We start from the raw sequence: 25,895 nt of genomic DNA on the forward strand, positions 1-25,895 counted from the left end.
ACAGCACCCCCTGAGGATCCCTGGCTACCAGCAATAGCATAAATTATGTTTGGCATCCTTTGTTTTAGAATAAAGGTAAAAACCTTCTTAAATGCATGATAATAAAATATGTGGGTAAACATTTATTCATTCAACAAACTTACCTGCACACCAAGATGTGCAGGGATGGTGGAAATGATGAATTGATGGAGAGGCACTGGCAGACAGCAGTGACCCTGACAGGCCATGTCTCTGAGCTCACAGGTCTTACAAACTGCTGAGCAGGAGTACACAATAAATAATGTCAATAAATGAACATCATTTCAGATTAAAAATAAATGTTATCATACAAAGAAAACACAGTAATATAATAATGCAATAGGGGGGAATGTGGTACATTGAACGGAATGTTCAGTGAAGGTTTCTACAGCAAGCGACATTTGAACAGGAATGATGAAGAGAACCAGGCAGATCAGACACCGCAAGGAGGAATGTGAATTGGTACAACTTTTCCAGAACGTGTTTTGGCGAAAGTAGAGGGAGACTGCTTTGACCCAGAAACCCCTCATCTAGGACTTAAGTTGGGGAACATAATCAGAAGGGTACAAAGCAACCCAGGATATTTAGCACAGTGTAGATTACATCAACTAGAAACCAGAGACAACCCTCAAATGTCCAACATGTAAACTGACCGTGTTAAATTATTTGATTTCATTGAATGGACTGTATGGCAACTATAGCGAAGGAAAAGAATTTTTCCACTACCGTTCTGAGTTCGTATTGGGACCTCCCAACAAAAGACAGATTAGCCAGAGAAAAAGAAGTGTATTAACATGTATGCCTCACGTATACATGGGAGCTACCCAGGGGAAATTAGTAACTCAAAGTGGTGGCTGAGTTATCGTGCTTATAGAGCATTCCCTAGGAGTCAACACCTTGGGAAGAACTGACAAGCCAGAAGCAGTGTTAGGCCTTCCAAGGGTGACAAGCTGTGGGAAGGACCATACACGAGAGAAGACAAGTGGCACATGAAGGCGAGCTGTAGCCTTTGTCACACAGATGCCTCTGGTGTGGTCTCCAGGCTGACAGGCTACGGAGTTGTCTCTAGGTACCAAGCCCTGGCCTTCCTAGTAAAGAAGGGAGGAAGGGCACCCTTGAAAATGTATGCCCTGCTTCTAGGCAAAGAGGAGGGAGGGCAGGGCATCTTTTCCTTCATCTGCCTCCTTTCAAGTGTTCTCAGCTCAAAACAATCCTATGCCAAATTGGTATATTTGGGGTAGCATAATTCTGCCACCACAACTAGTACAAAAAACAAAACGGGAGGAATATTTATCGAATAGGAAGATGTTGGGGCATAACACCAAGTGGAAAAAGGCAGGCTTCAGAATTTTATTTCAGATGATGCATAGCTTTTGTGCAAAAAGGTATCATATTTATGGCAGAAGGTAAAAAATAAAGAATGAAAGAATATAAACCAAATTGTTAGCTATGATTGTCTCTAGGTAGTAGGATCATAAATGATTTTATTTTCTTTCCATTTTTCTCTCCATATTACATGTTTCCTATATGGAGCCTATGTCTGATTTATAATTTTTTAAATCACTTATTTCAAATAAATGAGAATTCTAGCAAAACAAAATAGCTTAAAAACTGAGGTTCTGGAAAAAGAAAGCTTTCACTGTAAAGGAAAACAAGTCACACAAAACAACTCACTCCTTGCGAAGAGGTGTGAAGTAACTGAGTATGAGGTCTGTACTTGGGGAAGTGGGGTGACTCCACTATGGACCCCTTGCTAGAAGCCTGTGGACAGTGAACTGTGGGCATGGGCTCTGGGACACAGAGACCCAGAAAATCATGGTGTATGTCTGGATATTTAGTCAAACACACACATGCCCGCACTGTCACCCACTGTCACCTTCACCACCCCCCTGCTTGGTCCTACTCTGCACCCAAATGACAAAGCCCATGCTCAGTTACCAAAGAGGGACCAGGGAGCTGACAATGACACAAGCGATATCTCAATGCAATGCCAGCATTTTCCACACTGCATTTCTTACAGGAGAAGAAAAGTTGTCCTTGTGAGTGGCCCACGATTTCCCTCAACTTTTTCTCTGAACTTCTCTGTACATCAAAAGGACAAGGCTTGACCTCTGTGTTCCTGGATGAAGGTCCAGGAGACCCCAGTAGGAAGATTCCTCTCATTACAGATTCCCCTCTAATGACGTCACCTCATCACAGCTATTTTGTTTACTCAGAGTTTCCTGAACATCTACTACATGCCAGGCATCTATGGGAAGACACAGGGGTAAGCACAAAAGTCAAGGATCCTGTTCTTACAAAGTTCACAGTCCCACCCAGGCAGAGCAGAAAGTGAAAAAAAATAAAATTAAAGAAACCTCTGGGACAAAATCGAAAGGAATAATATTCATATTTTAGGGGTCCCAGAAAGAGAAGGAAAAAGAGCCAGAAAAATTACATGAGGAAACAATGGCTAAAAATTTTCTCAATCTGGAGAAGGAAACAGACCTCCAGGTACAGGAAGCCCAGAGAGTTCCAAAATAAGAGATTCCCCAACAAGACACATTATAATTCAACTGCAAAAGTTGGGCCTCCCTGGTGGCACAAGGAGTTAAGCACAGCACTGTGAAGCTATCCACAGCCTCTGTAGCACAAGTTCTATCCCCGGCCAGGGAGCTACCCACATGGCACAGCAGACCTCTCCTGACTCGCCCGCTGCTCCCCTCAGCAGTGTATTTCAGTCAATCTGCCTGTTTTGCTCCCCACTGTCTCTGGTGAATCCTCTCACCCACCGCATCTCTGGCCTGTACCCAGCTCTTGTATGCATAAATAAATACATCTTTTAAAAAATAAACTGCAAAAGTTAAGAGAGAATCTTAAAAGCAGCAAGGGATTAAACAGCTTGTCACAAACAAGGGGGAAGCCAAAAGGTAGCAGAGTTTTCAACAGAAACTTCAGAAGCCAGAACAAGTGTTGAAAGGAAAAAAAAGAAAAAAACTTCCAACTAAGAATTCTATATTTAATAAGGTTAACATTCAGAAAGAGATTCAAAGTTTCCCAGACAAGCAAAAACTAAAGGAATTCATTACTGCTAAACTAAATTTGTAAGAAATGTTAAAGGGCCTTTTCTAAACTGAAAGAGAAATAGTAATAACCAATATCAGAAAACATGCATTAAAAAGTTAAATACATAGTAAAAGCAGTTGATCAATTGCTTTTTTAAAGCGCAAAGATTCAAAGACAAAAATAGTAAAATTACTAAAGCCTCAAGAATTAGTTAAGGGCCTCCCTGGTGGCGCAGCGGTTGAGCGCTGGGTTGCGAAGCTGCCCACAGCCTCTGCACCGCTGGTTCGATCCCCAGCTGCCAGGCAAGGGTCTCACATGGTGCGCAGACCTCTCCTGCCGCCTGCTGCTCCCCTCAGCAGTGTCCTTCGGTCCTTCTGCCTGCTCTGCTCCCTGCTCTGGCTCTGGTGAATCCTCTCACCCTCCCGCGCTTCTGACTGTACCCAGTGCTTGTATAAATAAATAAATAAATCTTTAAAATAAAAAAAAGAATTAGTTAAAAGATACATATCTGATGAATATGTAAAATGAGGCATCAAAACCACAACCTATGGAGGAAGGGGAATAAAAATTAATAGTTGAGGAATGGATTCTTAGTTAAGTAATCAGCCCAAACAGAGCGCCATCCACATAGAAAGCTGTGTCTGAACCTCGTCTGAACTACAAAGCAAAAACTTACAGAAGAAGGGAAAAAAAGGAAGGAACAAATAGATCAAAAAACCCTTAGATCTGACAATGGAATGTTGGTTATGAAGGGAAGGGAAGGCCTGGCTGGGAAGGGAAGAGGGGCGAGGAGAGGGGATCAACTGCATAAGACTAGACGATCCAGTGTATTACGTAGAATGGTATCAAAATAGAAAGCTGTACATCTGAAACTTATTGTAAAAATAAAAAACAAAGGAACAAACAAAACAAACCCTTAGATTATGAGAACAAAACGGCCACCAGAGGGGTTGGGTGGGAAAATTGGGTAAGAAGGGTTAAGTTTATGATAGAGGGTGGAAACCAGGCTTTGGTGGATATCAAAATGTAGCACATACAGATGTCAAATTATAATGATGAAACCTGAAAACCCAGTGATGTTCTAAACCAACGTCACTTTAATAATTAAAAAAATAAAACTCTTAGGAAATAGGAAGCTTATAGTCAAGCAGGGCAGCTGCTTTCATAATCCACAGCTACTCAGAGAAATTATTCCTGGATTTACTTATGCCTGACATTGATCTGTACTTAAAACTTGACTTGGTTCGTGTGAAACCAAACACGCCTTAGTCTGGAGTAAGACCTGCTTTCTGGCTTCCGTGCAGAGCTGGCGATTTCCAGCAGCGCCAGCAGGAAACCTCCAGAGTTGTTTTCAAAACACCTTGAAAACAAAAATCCAACCATGGGACGCTGCTCTCCAGAGCACAACCTTCACTAAATTCGTCCTCTCCTTCCTCTTTCTTTCAAACTTGAAATAATTAAATTTAATCCAAAAATTATTCAGCACCTCTTTAGATTCTCTGAGAAGGATAAGAAAACCCTCAGGCGGTAATTCTAAATGCTGACACAGCAGTAGGGAGATTTTTTTTTTTTTTTTTTTAAACAGAAGTCTGATTCATTCAAAGCAGGCAGTTCACATTCTTGAGTGGAAAATGAAAACCAAGCTTCTATTCACACATTAGGCACAAAATACACAGATAATTAATCAAGCGTCCTTTGCTGCTCTTAATGCTTTTATGTTCCTATTCTCGGGCAGGTACTGCTTTCCAGCAAAGCCCACTGAACATCCAGGGAGAGGTTCTACTTATACCAGAAAGAAACCATGGTTATGGTGAACCGAGACAGATGATTCTTATAAACAAGCAGCTCGTGCAGGTAAGATAAGGTCAGGATGACATGAGACCCATTGGGAGAAGGGCACAGAGGAAATTATTCCTGGATAAGGGCTGTGAAGACGGGTGGAAAGTGTAGAGAAATTTCCAGAAGAGAAGGGATGAATGTCACAATCACAGGTGGGCTCCCTGTGTGCCAGGCACACCTTGATGGCACTTAACAAAATGGCACCATTTTACCCCCGCTTTGCAGAACAGTAAACTGAGAAAAGACACGTTAAATGAGAGGCAAAGGCAGCTTTGGATCGCAGGTGGTCTGGCTCCAGATCCTGGGATCCTCAACACTAGTTTTGACCACATCTGGCTGTGGGTTTTGATGACAAGCTTCATGCCACAAACTATTTTGTGGCTTTTCCTCAACAAAGACACCCCCACCCCATCCACCTGCAGCAAAAGAGCAGTGGGAAAAAGAGGCATCAGAGGGCAGACTCCGTTCCACCTCTGGTAAGTGACCACAGCCAGATGACACCCTCCCTCCCTGCACCACAGCCTTCCCTTCAGCAAAATGAGAAAAATACCAGTTTCCATTCTGCTGGTGGTATGAGGATCCCATGAGCTAACTGCACATAAAGCCTAGGACCCTCACCTGGCACAGAATAAGCATTTTTTTAAAAAAATGAAGCAGCATCAGCTCCTATTACTCCTGGAAAAGCAGTTCTAAGGGCAGCCTGGGGCTGGAGCGCCAGCAGCAAAGTCTACAGAGAGAAGGGCACCGCTGGCCCCAGGCAAAGTGGCTCCCCGACGTCCTCCAACCCCCCCTAACCCCCACCCCACTCTGGGCACTGCCGTTCTTCCCACCTACGCCCCCAAAATTACAGCAGGTGTAAGGCTTTATTTAGCTCTGTGTTCCCAGGGCACAGGACGTGACCCAAGAGGCACAGTCTTCCCACGTCCAAGATTACAGAGGTGAAGGAACAGAATGACTTCGACACACCTTTTACTGGGAGAGTTGACTCTGGCACCATGTCATCCACTTTTGCTCCCATCCCAGGCCTGGGAGCAGAAACTCAGGCCAGCAGGAGCCAGGCTACAGAAACTCAGGTGTCACCATTCGCAGAAGTTCTGCCCCAGGACAGGTGTTCTATGTGTGGTGCCCCCATTTTCCAAGCTGGTCTTTGTGAGAAAACACCTCCAGAATACCTGTGCCTGAAGGGTAGGTTCTACCCATTTTCCTCATACGTAAAACTAAGTCCATGGGAAGCCTTGGCTCAGGCTGTGAGGAGGAGAGGACACCAGCGAAGGCCTGGCTCCCCCACACCTCATCTTCTCTGAGCCCTGTGGGTGCATCTCTCTCACATCCCACAGAAGTGTGACAAATACACAAAAGAACCACCTGGACTTCCTTGTTCCCAGCTTTACTGAGATATAAGGAACATGTAACACTGTATGTTTTAAGTGGATAAGGTGTGGATTTAACACACACCACAAAAGATGACCGCCATGATGTTTGCTAACACCTAAGTCATGACGCAGAGCCAGCCTTTCCTATTTGGGATGAGAACACTTATAATTGGCTCTTTGATCAACTTTCAAGTACGTAATACAGTATTGTTAACCACAGTCACCACGCCATCCATGAGATCCTCAGAAGGTAGTGATCGTCAACAGCGTGATGTGGAACATGGGGCAACGTTGGTCAAAGCAGTTCCTTTGGAGCAAGAGTCAGTTTTAATTAAAAAAAAAAAAAAAAAGGCCTCCCAACTAGCTGCTCCACAGAGGTTGTCTAGAAGCAGATGTTCATTTGAAAGACCCCAATAGATAGGGGGAAGACAAAACCAAAAGTGAGAGACTGATGTCTTAGTAAGAACAGAGACCATCACATGAGTGGTCCAATCTAGAGTCTATGATTTCACTGAGGTTGTCAGGGTCATTTAATTACCAGAAAGCCTCACTATAGGTTCCTTCTCCTCCTCTTTCCACCCAGATCTGATGTAAATTGTTGTAATACATAAAACACTCAAATTGAAATTTCCACTGAAAGCAATTTCATCTCACTTCTTAACAGCGTAACACTGGATGAGTTCATCGACCTCCCTAAGTCTCAGATTTCGCATCCAAATAGGAAGTACTACTCATCAGAAAAACAAATCCCAACTTCATAGGTTGTTTAAAGATTTAAGGAGTAAACTTCTTTAGCATGCTTCCTGGCATACAGTAAATCCTCAACAAACATTAGTTATTATTTTCATTAAAATTATTATCATCATACCTAGAGCTAACCAACTCCAGTTTGCTACTTTCATCAAAACAAAAAGTATCATCACAGTAAAAAGTATCTGTCAGGAAAAATCAATGCAAGGCATCTCTGTTTCATATGGTTGTTCATAAATACCATAGTTATAATTTAGAAATCCAATTTAACATGTTCTCTTCACAAGACTGAAGACCTCTTCATTGTTCCAAAAGACTGAATTAAAGTACAATACATCAGTTACCAAGTATTTGCATTATGAAAAAAAAAAGATAAATGTAACACTTCTATATAACTGTATCATCAGTATCACATAGATTTATTCAGGAATAAGATGTTTTAATCAAGACGTCACAGAGAAGTAAGTTTTGAGCCACTTCTTGGAAAATAGGTAGGTCTTTAGATAGACAAAAAACAAGTCACCTGATTGATGACACAGAAAACTATGAAAACGGCCATGAGTAAAAGTAACAACTGATAGATTTTAAAGTATAATTTTATAAATAAAAATATAACAAAGAAAAATCTGAAAGAGCTTTTTAAAGAGCCATCTAGTTCAAGGTAGCTGACTGAACCTATGCATTTTGCCTTTTTTCTTTCCCAAAACACCACTGAAAAATATAAACAAATCCATAAACAAAAAATCCATAAATCCAAAAACTTAAACAAATCCATAACTAGGCTGAAGAACCTCCAGGGGTACAAATGAGCAAAACAGAATAGGAAAATAATTTAGGAAAAAGATAAAGCAGATGGGAATAAAATAATGGATAATACCACAAAGAAGGAATCCTCCCTGGAAAGGAATTTAGAGAAAGATGAAACCCAAAATTCTGTGTACAAATTTTATTCAAATCACTGGCTAATTCAGAGATTGCTATGGGCAGGATAAAACCCCAAGGATCCCAACAGAAAGTTACAGCCACAGTCTAAAAAGTGAAGCAGAGGTTTCAGCAACTAGCCATACTAGTGTTATAGGACAGGGAGAGGGGCAGCCCAAACCCCGCAAACCTGTCTGTTTTAAATGGGTTTTGTCATTCGCCGCATCAACACAAAACATATGAGACTTTAATGGGAAGGAACTTTAATAAAACTAGGAAACAATACAGGTAAGGCAAAGAGTCTAGTTTTTAAATGAAGCACCCAAAGTTACCCGTCCCCTCGTGGGTAAAACTCCATCCATATGGGAATGGCCCAGAGCAAGGCCCCACAGTCTGTCACAAGTCTAAAGCATTTTTTAATGGGGACCCACAGCAAAGGGTCAGAAACAACCAGATAAGCCCAGAAGGAAAAGAGCAAAATCAACATTAAGATAAAAGTTGCCATTGTCACCTGCCCACGGGTCTCACCCACATCTGTGTTACCCAGTCCACAACCAAAAGACAAGCGCAGTTTTTTTACGTGTCTTTAGGCTCCATGTGCCTCCTTTAGGTTTCCTGGCTCCATTCAGCTTCCTTTTTTAGTCTTTTTTGTAGCTTTTTTTCTTTTTGCTCAGTTCCACCCTCCCTTGGGTGGGGCAGGGAACCTCCCCCTTTAGGGGGAAAAGGATGTCCCAAAGCTAATTCCATATAGGCTTTGTGGACTCCACCCCCACCCCAGGTCAAAGTCAGACACTGGGAACTCCAAATCCCATCATCACCAAAGGAAGGTGGCTGGGACCTGAGGGTGGGGTTAAGCAGCCAGGTGGATATAAAAGGCAGACACGTGGGCTTTGGGGGTCCCCCATTTTGGCTCTCCACCAGCTCGCAGCATGTGGCCAGCTCTGAGAGTGACTGGGTTTCCAGGTCGTCGGATCGGGTAGGACGCATTAAAGACTTTATTTCCCTATTTTCTCCCTGAGTTGTACATTTTCCTTATTTCCTTTTCTCTTGTAAATAAACCTTTTATTAACCCTTTTGCGTGTGTCTGTAGTAGAGTATTCATAAGTCCCTTTAAAGCGCGGGTGAGGACCCACAGCCAGGAACTCGTTTAATATCGGGGTTGCTCTATAACACTAGGAGATAGAATTTGGAGCAGAAATTTCTTCAAGTTAGTCTCTACTGAAACCTCAGGAATAAAAATCACATCAAGGGCTAAAGTAAACATGTTACAATCAAAAGCAAAACCAAAACAGACTCATTCAAACACAGAACAGAATCAAGGTCCCAAGGATTAAGGTGACCCAACAGTAAATTAAAAGCATACAAGCACAAAATTCAACATTCTTCAGAAACAACAGGATCCACAAGACAATTCAAAGACATTTCAAAAGTGCTGAAAGAAAACGGCCCACCTAGAATTTCATATTCAATAAAAATTTTCAAAAGGTAAAAGCAAAATAAAGAGGACTCTCTTAGAGCCAACCTGAGTTACAAGAAAAGCTAAAGGAATATATTCAGGCTGAAGGAATATAATCCCACGTGGAACACTAAATCTGAAAGATGTAATAAAGAGCATTGGAAATGGTAAACATTTTGGGGTAAATATTTTTAAATTTAATTTCTATAAAATTTTACTAATAGTTTAAGGTAAAAATAATTCAAATGTTCTATGGGATGTTTAAGTGAAACCAATGAAATATTCCTAAGGCATGAGGGAAAAAGTGAAAGTATGCTACTGAAAAATTTCTTTTGGTGAAAAGGTGACAAGTTAAAAAATACATATTATAATCTCCAGACAAGCTACTAGTAAAATTTAAACAGCCATAACCAAAAATATAATAAAGGAGATAAAATGGAATACTAACAAGTTTTCAATTAGTCAAACTAGAAGGAACAATAAAGGACAGAGAGGAACAGAGTTGCATTAACTGTAAATGGCTTAATCACTCAAATTAAATGGCATAGATTGGACAGATTGAATAAAGCTTAAAAATCAATTAAATGACATTTACAAGGGATGTACATTAAACCTAAAAACACAGGTTGAAAATAAATAATGTGGCTATTAATCTCAATAAAGATAATCTAGCTATATATTATTAAAGTTAATAAGATAAGGAATATCAACACAAATAGAGATGGAAACCTTGTGATAAAAGGTTAAATTCATTAGAAGATAAAATTTGAGAAGACTAGAAATAGAGACATAGGACTTTTGACTTGCAAATTTTGAAAGGAAAAAAAAGGGAGGGTAGCTAAAAAAAAACTTCAACTATTCAACTAAAAGCAGGAAACAGGAAGTAAGAGGTGAAATACTGAAAAACAGCATTGAAAAAAGAAAACGGAGAATAAGTTGGCAGCAATAAGACAAAATATTAGTTATCTTAAAAAATGCTTTAATTACCCTAATTTGACAGAAGTAGCATATCTTTGCATTGAAAAGGACTAAATTAAAAAGGAAAATAGAAAAGAGTGTGAACACAAAGGACTGGAATAGCACAGCCAATGTCCTTCAATATATTTAGAGCATTATACCCATGAAACAAACTATTCATTATGTTTAAACTATGTACATTTACCAAAAAATTGAGTGTGTATGCAGCCATACAGAAAAGCATAGCAAATTATAAAACATAGAAATCATACAAGCCACAGCCTCTGATATCCAGACAATGGAGCTATTTTAGCACTATTTTTATGCCCATATTGATGACTGGGAGGCAAAGCACAGAGATAAAGCAAACCATGCAATTCACAAAGCAAGTAAATAGCAGATTCAAGTTTTGAGCCCAGGCATCCTGGCCCTGAATCCAGGCAACCTTAACTTTTACATCAAGCTCTGTTCCAGGGAGGCGGGACCATTTCTTCTCAGATATTGAAATAGACTATAGAGTTACAATGAACTTTGACTAGGTAAATAGATAATCAGGCTCGAGACTTCACTTGCAACCATGGGGATATGGATATCTGTTCCTGATAATGGTGCAATTAAGGAGATGATATTCATGTTGTAACTGGCAGGCAAGAAAAAAAAAAATCCTTTAACTCACTCCATACATTAAAAATAAATTTCCTATAAAGAATTAAAATGAAAGTATAAAATGCTAGATACTGGGCCTCCCCAGTGGCGCAACAGTTGAGCGATGGGCTGCGAAGCTGCCCGCAGCCTCTGCAGCGCTGGTTGGATCCCCGGCCGCAGGCGAGGGTCCCCCATGGCGCGACAGACCTCTCCTGCCGCCCGCTGCTCCCCTCAGCAGTGTACTTTGGTCCTTCTGCCTATTCTGCTCCCCGCTCTGGCTCTGGTGAATTCTCTCACCCTCGCGTGCTTCTGACTGTACCCAGTGCTTGCATAAATAAATAAATAAATCTTTAAAAAAATAAAAACAAAATAAAATAAAATGCTAGATATTAATTAAAACTATTTCTACTTCAGATGAGAGAAAGCACTTTCTAAGTAGGACAGAAACTCTGAACACCTAAAGAAAAAAAGATTGCTAGGTTTACCTACATAGAAATGAAAACAGGAGCAATAAGAGAAATCACAAGGAAACTTAAAAATCAAACACAAATGTGGAGAAGATATTTCCAATATATGAAGAAAAAATGAATATCTATAAGGCATAAAGCAGCCCTACATATGTTAGACAAATTGAAAAATCTAGTGGGAGGAATAAAGGGAAATATTACAAATTTCACTAAAGATGTACAAAATGCCAATACATAGGTAAAAAGAGGCACCAGGAATGTTCCCTCTATAGGTAAAAACATAAATCATCCGTGATATCCACCACCGGTGAGGGGCTGAGCACACAGACACCTTTGTACACCCCTGGTGGGGTGGAAGCATGGACAGCCCTTTGAGGGAACAAGCTGGCAATATCAATCAACATTTAAAATAACATGTGGCAGGCCTCCCCGGTGGCGCAGTGGGTTGAGCGCATCGCTGTGAAGCTCTCCACAGCCTCTGCAGCGCAGATTAGATTCCCGGCGTTCGGGGAGATTTCCCCATGGCGCGGCTGTCTCACCCGCTGCTCCCCACAGCAGTGCTTTCAGTCCATCTGCCTGTTTTGTTTCCCTCTCTGTCTCTGATGAATCTTCTCACCCTCCCACACCTCTGGCCTGTACCCTAGCTATTCTATAAATTAAAAAAAAAAAATCTTAAAAAAAAATAAAATACATGTGGCATTTGACCCAGAAACATCATTTGCAAACATTATTCTTTTTTGCAAAATTTTATCATAGCAATACTGTAACAGTGCATTACAGTTTGTACAATTTCAGTGGCATTTCTCATTGCAAAATTAGGAAAAGTCCCTAAAATTTCATGAATAGTTGACTACAATGGAACATCAGTCAGTGAAAAGAATCAAGGACATCTATATAGATAGAAAACATTGCCAAGAAATAGCAAGTAATATGTATATATAGAACTACAGTTATATAACTCCATGTGTAGAATCTGTTCTCAGTATTTTTAAATTATATTGAAGTGACCACTAAAAAAATTAACACTAAAAGAGAATGGAAAGGGGTTCAAGAAACCAGACACTTTTCACATTGTTTTAAATTTTGTAAGCGTTTTGTAATCTTAAAATTTTTTAAGTGAAGGCAGTTATCACATTCACAGCCTGATGTTTCCCCAAATCATATTATAGATACAATAGTTATAATTCTAAGATATATTTTTGTAGAGTGTTGTCTTCTATAACTACTACATTATCAAAATTCAACACATTTCATTGTGATCGAAAACCATTTCTTCATGATTTTCAAAACTATTTTAGTAGTTACGTAATAGTCTCTGTGTCCGTAATTCAGCAAACCATTCTTCAAATGCTGACCACTGGGTTTTCATTCATTTTTATTTAACAAATACATCTACTTGTTTTACATCAAGCACAGCAACGGACATCTTTGTACATGCAGCTTTTTGTACCTCTTACATTAGTGCCTCGACATATTTGTTCTACGAAATCTAAATCAAAAACCAGGAATAATGCAATGATCAGTTAGGCACTGCAGCATTTGCTCTTCAAGGGGCCTCCCCGCTCACAACTCCATCTGCAGCAGCTGATCACCTCCATCTCACCAGCCTCGCACGCTCTGCACATTAACCCTTATTTTCTGATTTTCCTTGGAATATTTTATTTGATATAAAATATAGAAAGGTTGATTCATGACACATTCCTACTTCAGACATTTCTGAAGCAATCCCAGAAGAATCATCCGATGCCCTACTTAAGGCTATTTCTTTAGCTTCTTTTTTCCCCCATAAGAAAAAAATCTATATTGATTTTTCTGATTGTATGTGAAAGTAACAAATGCTTATTGTAAAATAATTTAGACAATACTAAAAAGGAAAAAGAAAAATGTATATCATCCTATCAGCCCAAAATAATCACCATTAAGATTTTGTTATGTATCTTTAGAGCTACTCTTTTTACAAGATAAAAATTGATTTTATTATATTACCTTCTTCAAGTAGATTCATGCACAATGGTTTCTGGGTATGTTCCCAATCAGCACAGTTACCTACCTACCTAATTTTAATGACTACATAGTCTTTTCATTGTAGCACAATGAAAAAGTTTGCTCTGATCTATATGGAAATCAATTAGTTGTACTTTTTTAAGCTCCCTGTTCCTGACTGTTGCCCATGTTTCTATAGGAGAACTCTACTCTTTCCTTGACTGGTAAGCACATTCGCTCTTAACTCTGTAAATCAGGGCAGCAATATCACCTCCTGGGGGTTGTGAAACTTAAAAAATTTGAGGTATGACAAGTACCCAGCGCAAAGTTGGCACAGTGTCAAAACTCATCTCCTTTCCTTCCCCGAGCTCCCTTCCTACCTATCACCTAGGAGGAGATACAGTTAAAAGACACCTACATATATCTACAGATCAGTCATTTCTCTTCCTCAATGGCTCTTGGACAATTATTCAGAATGCCTTCCCTAACTTGCTAAGTTCTAATTCAAGGCTCAGGATTTCTGTGGCACTTACAGCCCCAATGCTGCATCGTAATACCAGGTATCTTCATGACCTACATACATCTCCACCTCCTCAGACATCACATCATCCTCACAGCCTCCCTGGAGGTGCTACTGTTGTCCCATTTACCAGGTGAGGAGGCTAGGGCAGCCGGGATTTAACTCCAGTGCCCATGACTCAAGCATGGAGCCATCCTCCTCGAAGTAGGGACCGGGTTCTGGACTCCCTTCACCCTTCCCCATGGCCACTGGGTGCTTTACACAAAGCAGCTGTTCAACAGATCATGATGACAGCCTCATATGGACTAGACCTTTCTCTGACAGTTAGCCCTGGACAGAGAGAAGCCAAGTCCTTCTTTAAAAACCTCAGACATATCACCTGGCATTTCCCCTCCTAGGTCTAGACCTAAAAGACACGACAAATATGTTCACCCAAAAAGCAAGAGCAGCATCACACCTAACAGTCCAAACAATAAATAACCCAGACGTCCTTCAGCAGTTTGATGGGTAAACAAAGGTACAGACGTGGTAAAACACTCTAGAGTAACAAGAATTCACAAACTACAGCTGGGAACTCCAGGGATGCTCAAATTCATGCTGAGCAGGGAGAGGGGAAAGCCACACACAAGAGCACAGCCTGCAAGAATTCAAACATGGTGCTAGAAGTCAGGGGTGGAGACACTCAGTGGTGGGGGAAGGTTGGGGGCTGGGGGTTGCTGGGCATCTGCACCACCTGTGTGTGTGTGTCGTATTTTTAAGTTGAGCTAAGTGAAATCCCCATGTTTGTAGGTCAAATCAATCAAATATCAATCATTTTATATGGCTCAAACTAATAAAAGCAGGCTCCCCCTCCCCCCCCCCCGCCCCACCACCACCACCAGTCCAGGAGAGATGAACCCCTGGCACTGGCTGGCAGACTGCAGCTCCCTTCCAGAAAGCCAGCCCAAAGGCACCTGCAGTTTCTGACCCTGTTTCTCCTCTCTTTGTCTTCAGTGGAGATGGAATAACAACTAGTCCCTCACCTCTGCGGGACAATTTTTCACAGTCACCCTGGGATGAGAGACTGGGATGAAGTCCTCAGTTTCTGCAGCCCCAGCAAGTCTCCACTCCTGCTCACTCCTCCCTGTACCCCAAGCCCCCTGAACACCTCCGTGCCTTTTCGTTGAAGAATGGGGGCACCTTGGCAGGCTCCATCCTGTCTGAATTCACTTCCTCCCTGCATCTTTGTGTTTCTAATTCATCCAAAGAGCAGTAAGACTATATTTTTGACAGACGCAATATTACTAAGATGATTTTCATATTTAAAAACACTATTTGTAGAAAAATAGAGGTGCTGAGCTTTTGTGAGCCTCGTGTGGGTCATAAAAGGCATAATCTTTATAACTAACTGAGATAACTTTACCCACAAGTTATGAAACGGATGATCTCCTGTTGTAGTATTACAGGCATTCGTGTCCCTGTGGAAAACAGCAGCCACGCTCAGGATCCCAGCGCAGCCAGCTCACTTTACATCACAAACCAGCTCACTTTACATCACAAACACTCTTTCAAAGAGAAAGATATTCATTCATAGGATGACAAGGCAGAAGCCTTGGCAGGGACCGGGAAGCTCTCCACACACTTGGGGGGCAGAGGGCCCTCAGTATGGGCTGAAGAGGACTCCCTACACCCGGCTCCTGCCCGAACTCTGTGTGATGAACACAGACTCAGAAGAAAATGATTCATTCTCCTTATGCCTTATCTAGAGCAGCTACGCTGACAACACCTTCAAGTCAGTGTCCTAGAATCACTGTTATAAATGGCCATCCATTTACGTCACCACAGGGCTGGACCACCCCTCCATCAAACCGTTTGCCACCCACACCAGCCCATGGGGGACCAGCTCATGGGATGAAATCCTGGCAAGTTACACACCTCACATTGGGGGCTAAAAGGAATCATCTGGAATAGATTTAAAGGGATGCATTGTTTCCTAGAAACCCTATAGCAGGTCGTTTGTAAGGAGAATGTCATTGGTGACCGATGCTCTGGTCCTCAGCGCACACACAGTTTCATCTTAATGAAAGGACAGTAACACCAGCACCGTTTCCATTGGCTGGACACCCACGCCAGCGCAGCACTGTCTCCCTCATCCCCACACGCCTCCCATTGGTGGAAACTGGTCAAATAGAGGAGGAAACAAGGATGTAAGCAGGACAGACAGACACTTTGCAGAAAGGCTCCCGCACCTAATAAGAAGCAAAACCAGGCTGCAGTCCCAGCAACCTGAGGCCAGGGGCCTCGGCTGGGGCTACCAGGCCATGCTGCCATTCTCAGCCACTGCATATATGTAACAGGGACTCAGAGGGTGCCCTGCAGGCACCTGACCGTGGAAACCCAAGGAAGCATCATTCCCTTTTCTCACACGAAGAAGCGGAGGGTCACGGATTTTCGGCAATGGGTTGGTTAGTGGCAGAGTTAAAATCCCAACACAGAGTTGTCCAGCTCCAAAGCCCATGGTCCTTCATAACACCACTGGGCCTCAAACAATCCCTTTCATGTAGAGAGGGAGCAAAAACGGTTATAGGCACAGCAGTTGGCTGCAGAGGCTCAGGGAACCCCAAATCGAAGTTAACACAGAGTTTCCTTCTCCCCCACAAAATCCACTTCCGAATAGCAAGAAACAGGGTAGCTGTCCTGCTGTCGGCACTGTGTGGCTCTGCCACCCCAACACACAGCTCCACACTCGCTGCCAACAGAGAGGGACAATGACAAGCCATTGAGTAGATTTACGCTCAGCCCAGAGGCGACATGTCATTCCACCCATGTTCCCCCAGCCAGAGCTCTGCAAAGGCAGGGCCCTGGGAAGGGTCATCTCCTATGTGACCAGAGAGGTGAGGAGCCTGATGAGACCGTCCACCACAGAGGGTCTCACCTACCGCAGACTGCATGTTGGGTTCCCCACTGCCGTGGACAGAGCATTGCTGGTGAAAATGCAGATCTTGGGGTTCCAATCAAATGTCTATTCAGTCAAATCCGAACTGAGCCCCAGGTGATTCCGACGCATGGTCAGTAGACTCCCTATAAGAAGCCTTGCTCTGGATAATGCAGAACATCCAGGTCTTTACAAATGATCATCAGAAATCCAGTGTAATCTGGTGGGCTTCAGACTGCTCTCCTGCCGGGGTGCTTAGGGACGTGGGGAAGGCAAAGAAGATAAAGATGCAGCCCAACCCCCAATCCCACAGCCAGACAAGCAGGGGCACCAGCGTGCGGCTCCCAGGGAGCACAGGTGCAGCAGTGCTGTGCACAGCCAGACGGTGAGACCACAGGGCCTCTGTGCCCAAGGAACGGTCACTTTCCGTCACGCTGCCTTTTGTTTCAAACCTCCAAGCTCCCCAGTGTGCCCAAGGGACTGTCCACATGTGGCCACCCACATTCCTCTCCCAGGCTCGTATCCCACCACTCTTACCACTGCCCCCTCAAGCCCCAGACTCTTCGCTGCGGACCTGACCCCCCTCCCAAAATGCGCCTCCAGGCCTCCACTCCAGGACACTCCATCTGCAGCAGGCCCAGGTGAGAAGCAGTTCCCTGGCACCTGTCTCCTCCTGCTCACCCCTCCCGGAACTAACGAACACCTCCCTTTCCATAAAACTCAGCTCTTTGCTGCAATTATCCCCGCCCGGAGTCCTAGACTGGGCTCTTCAGAGTAACAAGGCAAGTATCTGTTAGTTGCTGTGAATTCCAACTATCCACCCGACGGCCAGTGCAGGTCACCTGGACCAGCTAAAGAACTAGTTCCCTTGCACCTGTCTGACAGGACATCAACCAAAGTCTGCTAAGAAGAGGACAGAGATGCACTTCTGCAGGGCAGGCACCCAGAAGATGCCAAGGAAGCCTCAATCCACTGGATGAATGATGAAAGTGAAATAAGACTTTCAAAACCTCTGTGTGCATGAGAGCTAAACAAACAGTTGTACACCTGCTCTACTGGGTGGGGGGCTCCTAGAGGGCCCCCCGCCTTCTTCCTCCTCACCCCCAGCACCTGGCACAGGCTTCCTGCACAGGAAGTGCTTAGAGGAGGTTGCAAATGGACCCGGGTGAGACAAATGCCATTAGCAATGCCACAGCGTCTTGAGACGGCCCACGGTGTCTGGGGAAACCCAGGCAGGGTGCCCTCCGGAACCACCAGGGGAAAGAACAGAAGGAGGGTGACTGCAGGAAGCCCTGGCTCACAGTGAAGAAGGGCAGATCACACCCCACATCAGCACTCAGAGCATCACCATCTTACCAAGGCCGGGTGCTGGAAATAACTGATGGGCGGGAGAGGTCAACAGCTGGGAGAGAAAGCACAATGCCAGTTACATTCGGGCCAGAAATTTGCTCATCTCCTCTTGCCCGCTGGGCTCCAAAGACCTCAGAAGACCCCTGGACATCAGCACTGGTCTCTAAGCCCATCCTAGGGCATGTGAACCACAGGAGAGGCCACGTGAAGAGTCTGCTGTGAGCACCACGGCCACCGCTCTGCCCACCCAGCACTCCAGGCTGTGCAGGTCACGGAGGGGATGGCTTCGAGGAGGGGCCATTTTCACTCTGGTCTGGAAGCTGGCGCCGGACACGCTCTGCTGCAGTGGCTGATGGCTGATGCTGGACAGGGATCAACGGCCAGAGTCCAGGTCAAACCCCCTGCTAGTGAGTACCTTCAGGCAAGCACTCCACCTTTCTAACCCTTGCCTTCTGTATTTGCAGAGTGGGGAGAAGGAAGAGTATCCACTTTCAATGAGATGAGGCTTAAGAGAGAAGCCACAGGGACTGCAGCTGCAGGCAGCGCGCCCTCTCCTGACCAGCGCGGGCTGCAGTGCAGCAGCTTGGCTGACAGTCCAGACGCCCGGGAGCACCAATGTCAGAGCTCAGGGAGGCCCTTATCCAGCTCTGTGACCTGGGCATTTCCTTAATCTGCATGTACTTGGGTTTCTTCATCCGTGAGCAGAAATAACAACACACCCCCTCCACCAGGTCGCACAGGCTAGATGGTGTGGTCACCTTCGTTGGTGCCTGCGGGTTGTGGCTTCCTGGACCCAATTTCCAACAAGTGTACATGGTGGCTTCCTCCTATCAGCAATCCTCAGGCCCCAGAGGCGTGTCCAGAGTCCAACTCAATCTGACACCATCTGCCTGGAGACAGCGGCAGACGCCTCAGGTTGAGGACTCGGTCTCCCAAGACCACCCTCCACCTCAGACGGGGAGCAGGTCATGCTGCCACCCAGGCCTCTGACCACCCAGCCACAGACACAGGCCCCCACCCCCACTCAAACTTTGGGTGCCTGTTTCTTATATGTGCTTCTGTCCCGTCAGAGGAGCCCAGGACACCCTCCTAGGTATAATTTTCTAGAACAGCACACAGGACTCAGGAAACCTGCTCACTCTCTAGAGCACCAAGTCGTTACAAAAGTTATGACTCAGGAACCGCCAGGGTAGCGATGCCAAGGGCAAGGGACAGGGGTGAGCCCTGGGGCTCCAGGTCCTCTCCGGGCACGGTTCTCTCCACATCTCCACGTGCTCACCAACCCAGGGGCTCCCTGGGGCCTCTCCCTCTGTCTGGTCTTCTACGGAAGCTTCACTACCCACCTGGCTACCGGCCCTGAAGTCAGCCCTCCCTCTCCCTTAAGTGTTTTCCAAAAGTTACTTTCATTAACATCCCTGTAGGGTAAATAAAAAGCATCAGGCTTTCCTGCCCTCCCGCCATCAGGATAGATCATCATCGGGATCTACGGTCCTGAATGCATGCCCGATGGCAGCACCTGGAGCAGGGCGTGGGCATAGGTAGATGGGATTCACCTGGGCTGACTGGGCTTTTAAGGGCGGCGTCACAGGGACGCCAGAAAAGCAGAGAAGCAGAGCGAAAGAAAAGCAGAGACCACCAGAGAACAAGGGAGAGCCCAGACAGTGAAGACTTGCTGGGGGCTGGGAGGCCTGCCGGCCTCACTGCCCCCAGCCCCGCCCCCCTGCCTGCCGTGTACCTGATAAATCCCAATAAAAGCCTGAAAAGCCACCGAGGGCTCCAGGCCTCTCTCCTCCTTCCTTCACCGTCTGCTCGGGTCATAGAGATCCTGCCCTGTCCATTCCTGCCGTTACAATCACAAAATCACAAAAGCACCTTTATGACTCTCATCACTTAGGAGACTCCGAGACTTTGAGGACTGTGAGCCAGGAACTGTGAACACCAGTTATGAGAATGACCCATAGAAGTATTTCTTACAAATCACAACATCGCAGCGTGGCACATGATAAGCCCTCCATAAATGCCAGTACTGGACCAGCCATGGAAGGAACACGGAAGGACACCGGTGCGGCGAGCCTCAGCGAACTTCAGCCGCAGGTGCCCACAACCTTAAATGACAGGACAAAAGCAGGTTCTGGAATAAAGTACGTTCCATCAGCACTGGCGGGGAGGGTTTTTTCCTCATCAGTCAGTCATTGCCTTCACAGGGGAAGCTCTTTGAGGCCTGCTGCTGTAGTCATGCACCGCTGATGGGGGCTGTTGACTAGTCACCCCCTTCTCCCCGTGTGCTGGCTGGGAAACGTCCAGTGCCAGCCTGGCCCGTGGAGAAACAGCTCACAGAACCTGCACTGGACCCCCAGAAGGCAACAGAATCAAGCAAGCCCAGGGTGCTTCTCGTTCCCCCACCGCACCCCAGCCCGTAATTGGAAGCAAAGGGGCCTCTGGGCCCGCCAGGTGACAGCCGCACTTGTATTCTGAGTGTGCCAAGATATTGGGTCCTCGAACCAATTTGTTCCCTGTTGGGTTACATTTTCTGCACTGGCTGGGATTTACATGACTCATTACTCATTTCTTTTCCAGTGATTGGAAGTTCCAAGCCAGGTCTGCCCAAAGGAACCTCAAGGGCCATCCAGGGGGGGTTCCTAGGAGCTCCCTCTTGAGATCCTGGATCACCAAACCTGCTCGACAGAGAACTGGTTCCTTAAGAGAGCAAGAGAGGGCCTCCCCTGGCGGCGCCGGCGGTTGAGCGCCTCGCTGTGAAGTTGTCCGCAGCCTCTGCAGTGCGGGTTCGATCCCGGCCAGCCGGCGAGGGTCCCACATGGAGCGGCAGACCTCTCCAGGCGCACCTGCTGTTCCAATTGTTAGGGGGAAAGGATGTCTTCCAATCCCATGCAGGCTTTGTGGACGCCACCCCCACTCCAGACCGAAGCCATCAGGACATTGGGAAAGACAAATCCCATCACCACCAGAGGGAAGGTGGCTGGGACCGGAGGGTGGAGTTAAGCAGCCAAGTTTGATATAAAACCAGACATGTGGGTCTTGGGGGAGCTTTTTGGCTTCACGGCTCTTGGCTCACAGCCAGCTCTGAGAGTGCCACTGGTTTCCAGGTGGGCGGATCGGGTAGGACGCATTTAAGACTTCATTTCCCTATTTTCTCCCTGAGTTGTACATTTCCTTATTTCCTTTTCCTTTGTAAATAAACCTTTTATTAACCTTTTGTGTGTGCCTGTAGTGTAGAATTAATAAGTCCCTTTTAAGCGTGTGGGTGAGGACCCACAGCCAGGCACCCCGTTTTATATTTGGGCTGCCCTGTAATACCCTCAGCAGTGTATTTGTCAGTCTGCCTGTTCTGTTCCCCGCTCTGTCTCTGGTGAATCCTCTCACCCTCCCACGCATCTGGCCTGTACCCCAGTTCTTGTATAAATAAATAAAATCTTTTAAAAAAGAGAGAGAGAGAGAGCATATATCCTGACGACCTATGAGTCCAAAGATGCATTTCATGAGCACTAACTCTGCGTCTACAGGAACATGTGGCTGTGGGGCTGGGTCCCTGCCCTCAGCAGTGCTCTCTCCGAGAACAGGTGCCTCTATGGGCTTTGCTTCCCTGGAGACACCAGTTTGCAAAGAAGTAGGTATCCACCAAAAAAGGTTACTCTCTTCTCCTGAGAAAAAGTAGCAACAACAAGCAGAACCAGGTGAATCAGATCAGCTAAGCTGGACCTAACAGCCAAGAAATGGAATCCAGCTCACTTAGAGGGACTTTAAACCTACGTGGGTGACACCCTGCTGCTGAGACCCCCATTTTCTTAAGCACAGGGGGGTTATAAGCCACTGACTCTTCAATCAGACCAGGGCTACTGGCAAAAAAGAAAAAGAATCCCCCCTCACACCCCTACCCACCATTCAGTCTCTGAGAAAACAAAGCGTCATCTGTATCCCCGTGCTCCGGGCCAGCCCTTCTGGAATCATTATCTGCCTGATGATATCAGCATCTGAACATGCAAGTTTCCCACCCGAGGCGTTTCACGTGGCAGATACCAAAGCTGGTCTTTGCAGGTAAAAGAGCCACAAGGTGAGCCCACTCTTCATATTTCCAATATGATCTGAAATCAGAGAATGGACCAAAAATCCCATAAACGCCCTGGTGTGTCCCTGGGGAATGACAGCAGATCCCCTACTAAGTAATTAATAAAAAATTAATCCAAAGGGGAATATATTCTGGAGACCAGAATATAAACGGCCTGTCTGGTTTTTACAAAACATCCTTAGAGGAAGCAAGAAGCACATAAAAGGATAATTAGCCGCTTTTCAAGCCCACTGCACAGACCATTATACATTTGTAAATATCTTGTCAGTGTTTGGGGGGGGTATTTGAAGGAAAGCTGAAAACAAGATAAATATTTGCATATTACTGACTCCCTTTTTTTAATCTGACAGTTCCCGCCAGCAATCAAACCAGGCAGCTGAGTCTACCTCACTTTAATTCTGCATTACTCACACAAACATCCACCCAACAAATGTTCAATTCTCCAGTGCACTGAACACGATTTTATCATTTCTTTCACATAATAATTTAATGAGGCTTAGCCTATCTGCCCAGTGGAAACGGTCTCCATCTGATGGCACAGCAGTCACGAATTTTAACACATATTCCGAAGGTAGAAAAAGAGTAAGAGGAAGGGAAAGTGTTTTCTGTTTCCCCAAAGGCATCGAGATCCAGCAAAAGTTCTTCTCGTTCCTTCCTCCCACTGAATAACACTAGTGTTTAGTCAGAAGCTGGGCGAGGGGGGCCTGCATCTGGGGGAGCGCCGGCTTTTTCTGATGGTGTGAATAAACACGCTGGATGAATTTCATCCCTAGTAAAAAGAAACATGCAAGAAAGGGCATTTCTTTCCATGCGTGGACCCTGGGCTGCAGGGAACAGAAGTCATCTCACAGCCTCCCACCTGCCAGCAGTGACTCCGGATTCAGGGCAGAAATCCAGAGGGGCCTCCCCTTGGGAACGGCTGAGCAGGCTTTTCAAGAAAATAAAAACAAAACAAAAACACGCAAATGCAGAAAGTTCATGCAACTTTAATATAAAGACGCGTCAAAAGACAGCCGCGGGAGGTGGAGGGAACCCCTGAACCCCCGATGGAGGGACCGAGGGCAGGTGCGCGCCCAGGCAGGCGGCGGGGGCTGTGGAAGGGTCTGCGCTGGGGTTCGGGGCTGGGATCCGACAGGCAGGGAAGGGACGCGCCGGCTCCCTGCTGCTTGGGCCCGGGAGGCCGGTGGGCCCAGGGTCCCCGGGACCCCCTGGGGCTCAGACATCTCTGCGAGAACCTGAGCCCGCGCCCCTTCCTCTTCCCAAGGTCGCGATTTCCAGGTACCCGCGGCTCAGGCCACCCGGGGCACTTGGCGGCCGCCCCGGGGCCCGCGCCCCGGCCGCACGGGCTCCACACCCGGGTGCGGGGCGGATGCAGCCCCCGCGCCGCCGCGCCCCGACTTGCCCGAGAGCCACAGCAACAGTTTCCCGGCCGGAGAAGTCCCTCCAGAAACGCCTTCTGGAAAACCAGGAGGTTCGGCTGGGCTGGACCCGGGGCGCTAAAGCCAGACGCTCGCGGGGAGACCGAGCGCGGCGCCGGGAGCCGCGGGGCGCAAGAGGGGGGTGGGCCGGGAGCGGAGGTTGCGGACGCCGGGCCCGAGACACCACAGCCAGGGAGAAACTTCCCGGGTGTGCGCCCGGCCCGGGGGCAGCCCAGGGTCCCCGGCAGCAGGCGCGGGGCCGGGAGAGGCGCAGGGAGGCACCTCCCGGCCCGGTGCGGGCGCGCAGGGCAGGTCCCGGCTCCGGGCGCGCAGGTCCCCCGCGCCGGGGCCCCAGGAAGGGGCTCCAGGGGCTCCCCGGGTCCCGCGGAAACACCCCGGGCACCGGCGCGGAGGGGACCTCGAATCCAGGCCCCGGCGGGACGCAGCGGCGCCAACAAAGTTGGGGCGCAGAGGCGCTCGGATGCAGGGCCCCCGGGTCCGCGCGTCCCCGCCCGCGGCGCGCCCCTACTTACACGAAGACCCCGAAGAGCAGGGCTCGGACCCCGATCTCGAGGGCCAGCTCGCGCATGGTGCGGCCGGGCGGCTCCGCGGCGGCGGCTGGTGCTCCCGGCTCCGGCGCGCGGACCCGGGCGGCGAGGGCGGCGCGCGCCAGGCCGCGGGCGGGGGCGGGAGGCGGGCGGGCGCCGGCGGGGGGCGCGCGGCGGGGGGAGGGCGCAGCCCCAGCCTCCGCCCGGCCCTCGGGGCTCGGGGCGCCGCGGCCCCCGCTCCCGCGCCGACCGGGGGCGCCCCGCGATCCCCGGCTTCCCAGCGCGGGGCGCCGCCTCGGCACCGTGGGCCCGCGCCGGGCGCCCGCGGCTCGGGGCTGGGGGGGAAGCCCGGGGAAGCCCCGCCGCCGCCGCCCCGCGCGCTCCCCGGCTCCCCCGCCCGTGGGCGGCCCCCGGGCTCCGCGCCCGGGCTGCGCGCTCGCCGGGTCGCGCCCGCGGCCCCTCCGCGGCTCCGCGCGGCCTCCGGCTGCGGCTCCCGCGCGCGGCTCGGGCACCGCGCGCACGTGGGCACGGAGTGGAGAGCGCCGGGCGTCTCGGGCTCGCGGCGGCCCGGGCACCCTCTCTCGTGCTGAGCAGCGCTGCCTCCTTCGGTTCTGCCCTCCTTGCACCTTCTCCACCTGAAGTCCTGTTTTGTTGTTTTTTTTTTTTTTTTTTTTTTTTTTTTCTGCGATCACTTGCAGGCTCAGCTCTGCCCCCAAGACGTGCCAGCCAGGCTCCAGAGTTCTGGCAAAGACTAAGAGCAAAGGGGAGGCTGGCTCTTTGCCATGCCATGCCACCAAGGGGATCTCCCACCCCCAGTAGCTTTGTGAAAAGTGAAAAAAAGGAGATAGCACAGTCCCCGGCCACGGCAGGTGGTCAGGGTCGCTGACCCAGCAGCCGTCAGAACCTGAGGGTCTGCGGGTAAGACGAGGAGCTTCATCCTAAGGGGGCAGAATCAAAGGTAAGACCCTCACCCAAGGCCTGGGGTCAACCGTGACTCAAGCCAGAGTCCAGCAGGGTTTGCTTTGCTTTCCTATCACTGCCAGGATTGTGCATGTTTCTTTTAGACTCAGAACGTCTCCGCTTTGCTAATGTAAACCAAATGGGCGGGCAAGATGCAAAGCGCACATTAATCAAAACCAGGAGGCTGTCCCTGGGGGGTGCCAGATAGCTCCTGGGCTTTAGGAGAATCCTATCCTGGATTCCATGAGCAGGAGAATGGGTTAGCAGGTGGAGTCTAGGCATGAGGGACCATCTCACAGTCGTGGACAGAAGGCGGATAGGCAGAAAGAGGGCCTTGGGAGGGTGGCTTGGGCATCGGAAAGCAACAAACAACGCACATCCAAAGGGACACACAAAAGATCCAAGATTCCCCAGCCAAGACATCTCAGGGTGTAGGGAGAGAGAAGGGGACCGCAGAGGAATGATCCTCGCTTTGTGACAAAGGAACTCCACACTGAAGGCCCCCCAGGACTCAATGCTCCTGCTTTGTGCATCACTGGGTACCTGGCACAGGCTAGGTGTTTGGTGAATGGATGACTGTGTATCACCGGGCATGCGGGGTGTCAGGTGTGGATGGAGAGGGAGGGACTTAGAGGGAGGACATTTTT

General features: G+C 47.4%; 1 protein-coding gene across 5 annotated transcripts in view; it reads right to left on the minus strand.

Moving 5' to 3' along the window:
• PLPP4 (phospholipid phosphatase 4) overlaps positions 1–24,329 on the minus strand; it is a gene marked incomplete at both ends in the record, with an annotated part of 102,358 nt that extends 78,029 nt beyond the window's left edge. For all 5 annotated transcript variants that reach the window (XM_084246249.1, XM_084246248.1, XM_084246247.1 and 2 more), the window contains one exon: positions 24,274–24,329. In XM_084246249.1, coding sequence (XP_084102375.1) covers positions 24,274–24,329 — 56 coding nt within the window. The remainder of the gene's footprint in view (positions 1–24,273) is intronic.
• Between the last annotated feature and the right edge of the window lie 1,566 nt (positions 24,330–25,895).

The sequence above is a fragment of the Talpa europaea genome (genome assembly GCF_964194135.1).
Source record: "Talpa europaea genome assembly, chromosome: 10".
Taxonomy (NCBI): Eukaryota; Metazoa; Chordata; class Mammalia; order Eulipotyphla; family Talpidae; genus Talpa; species Talpa europaea.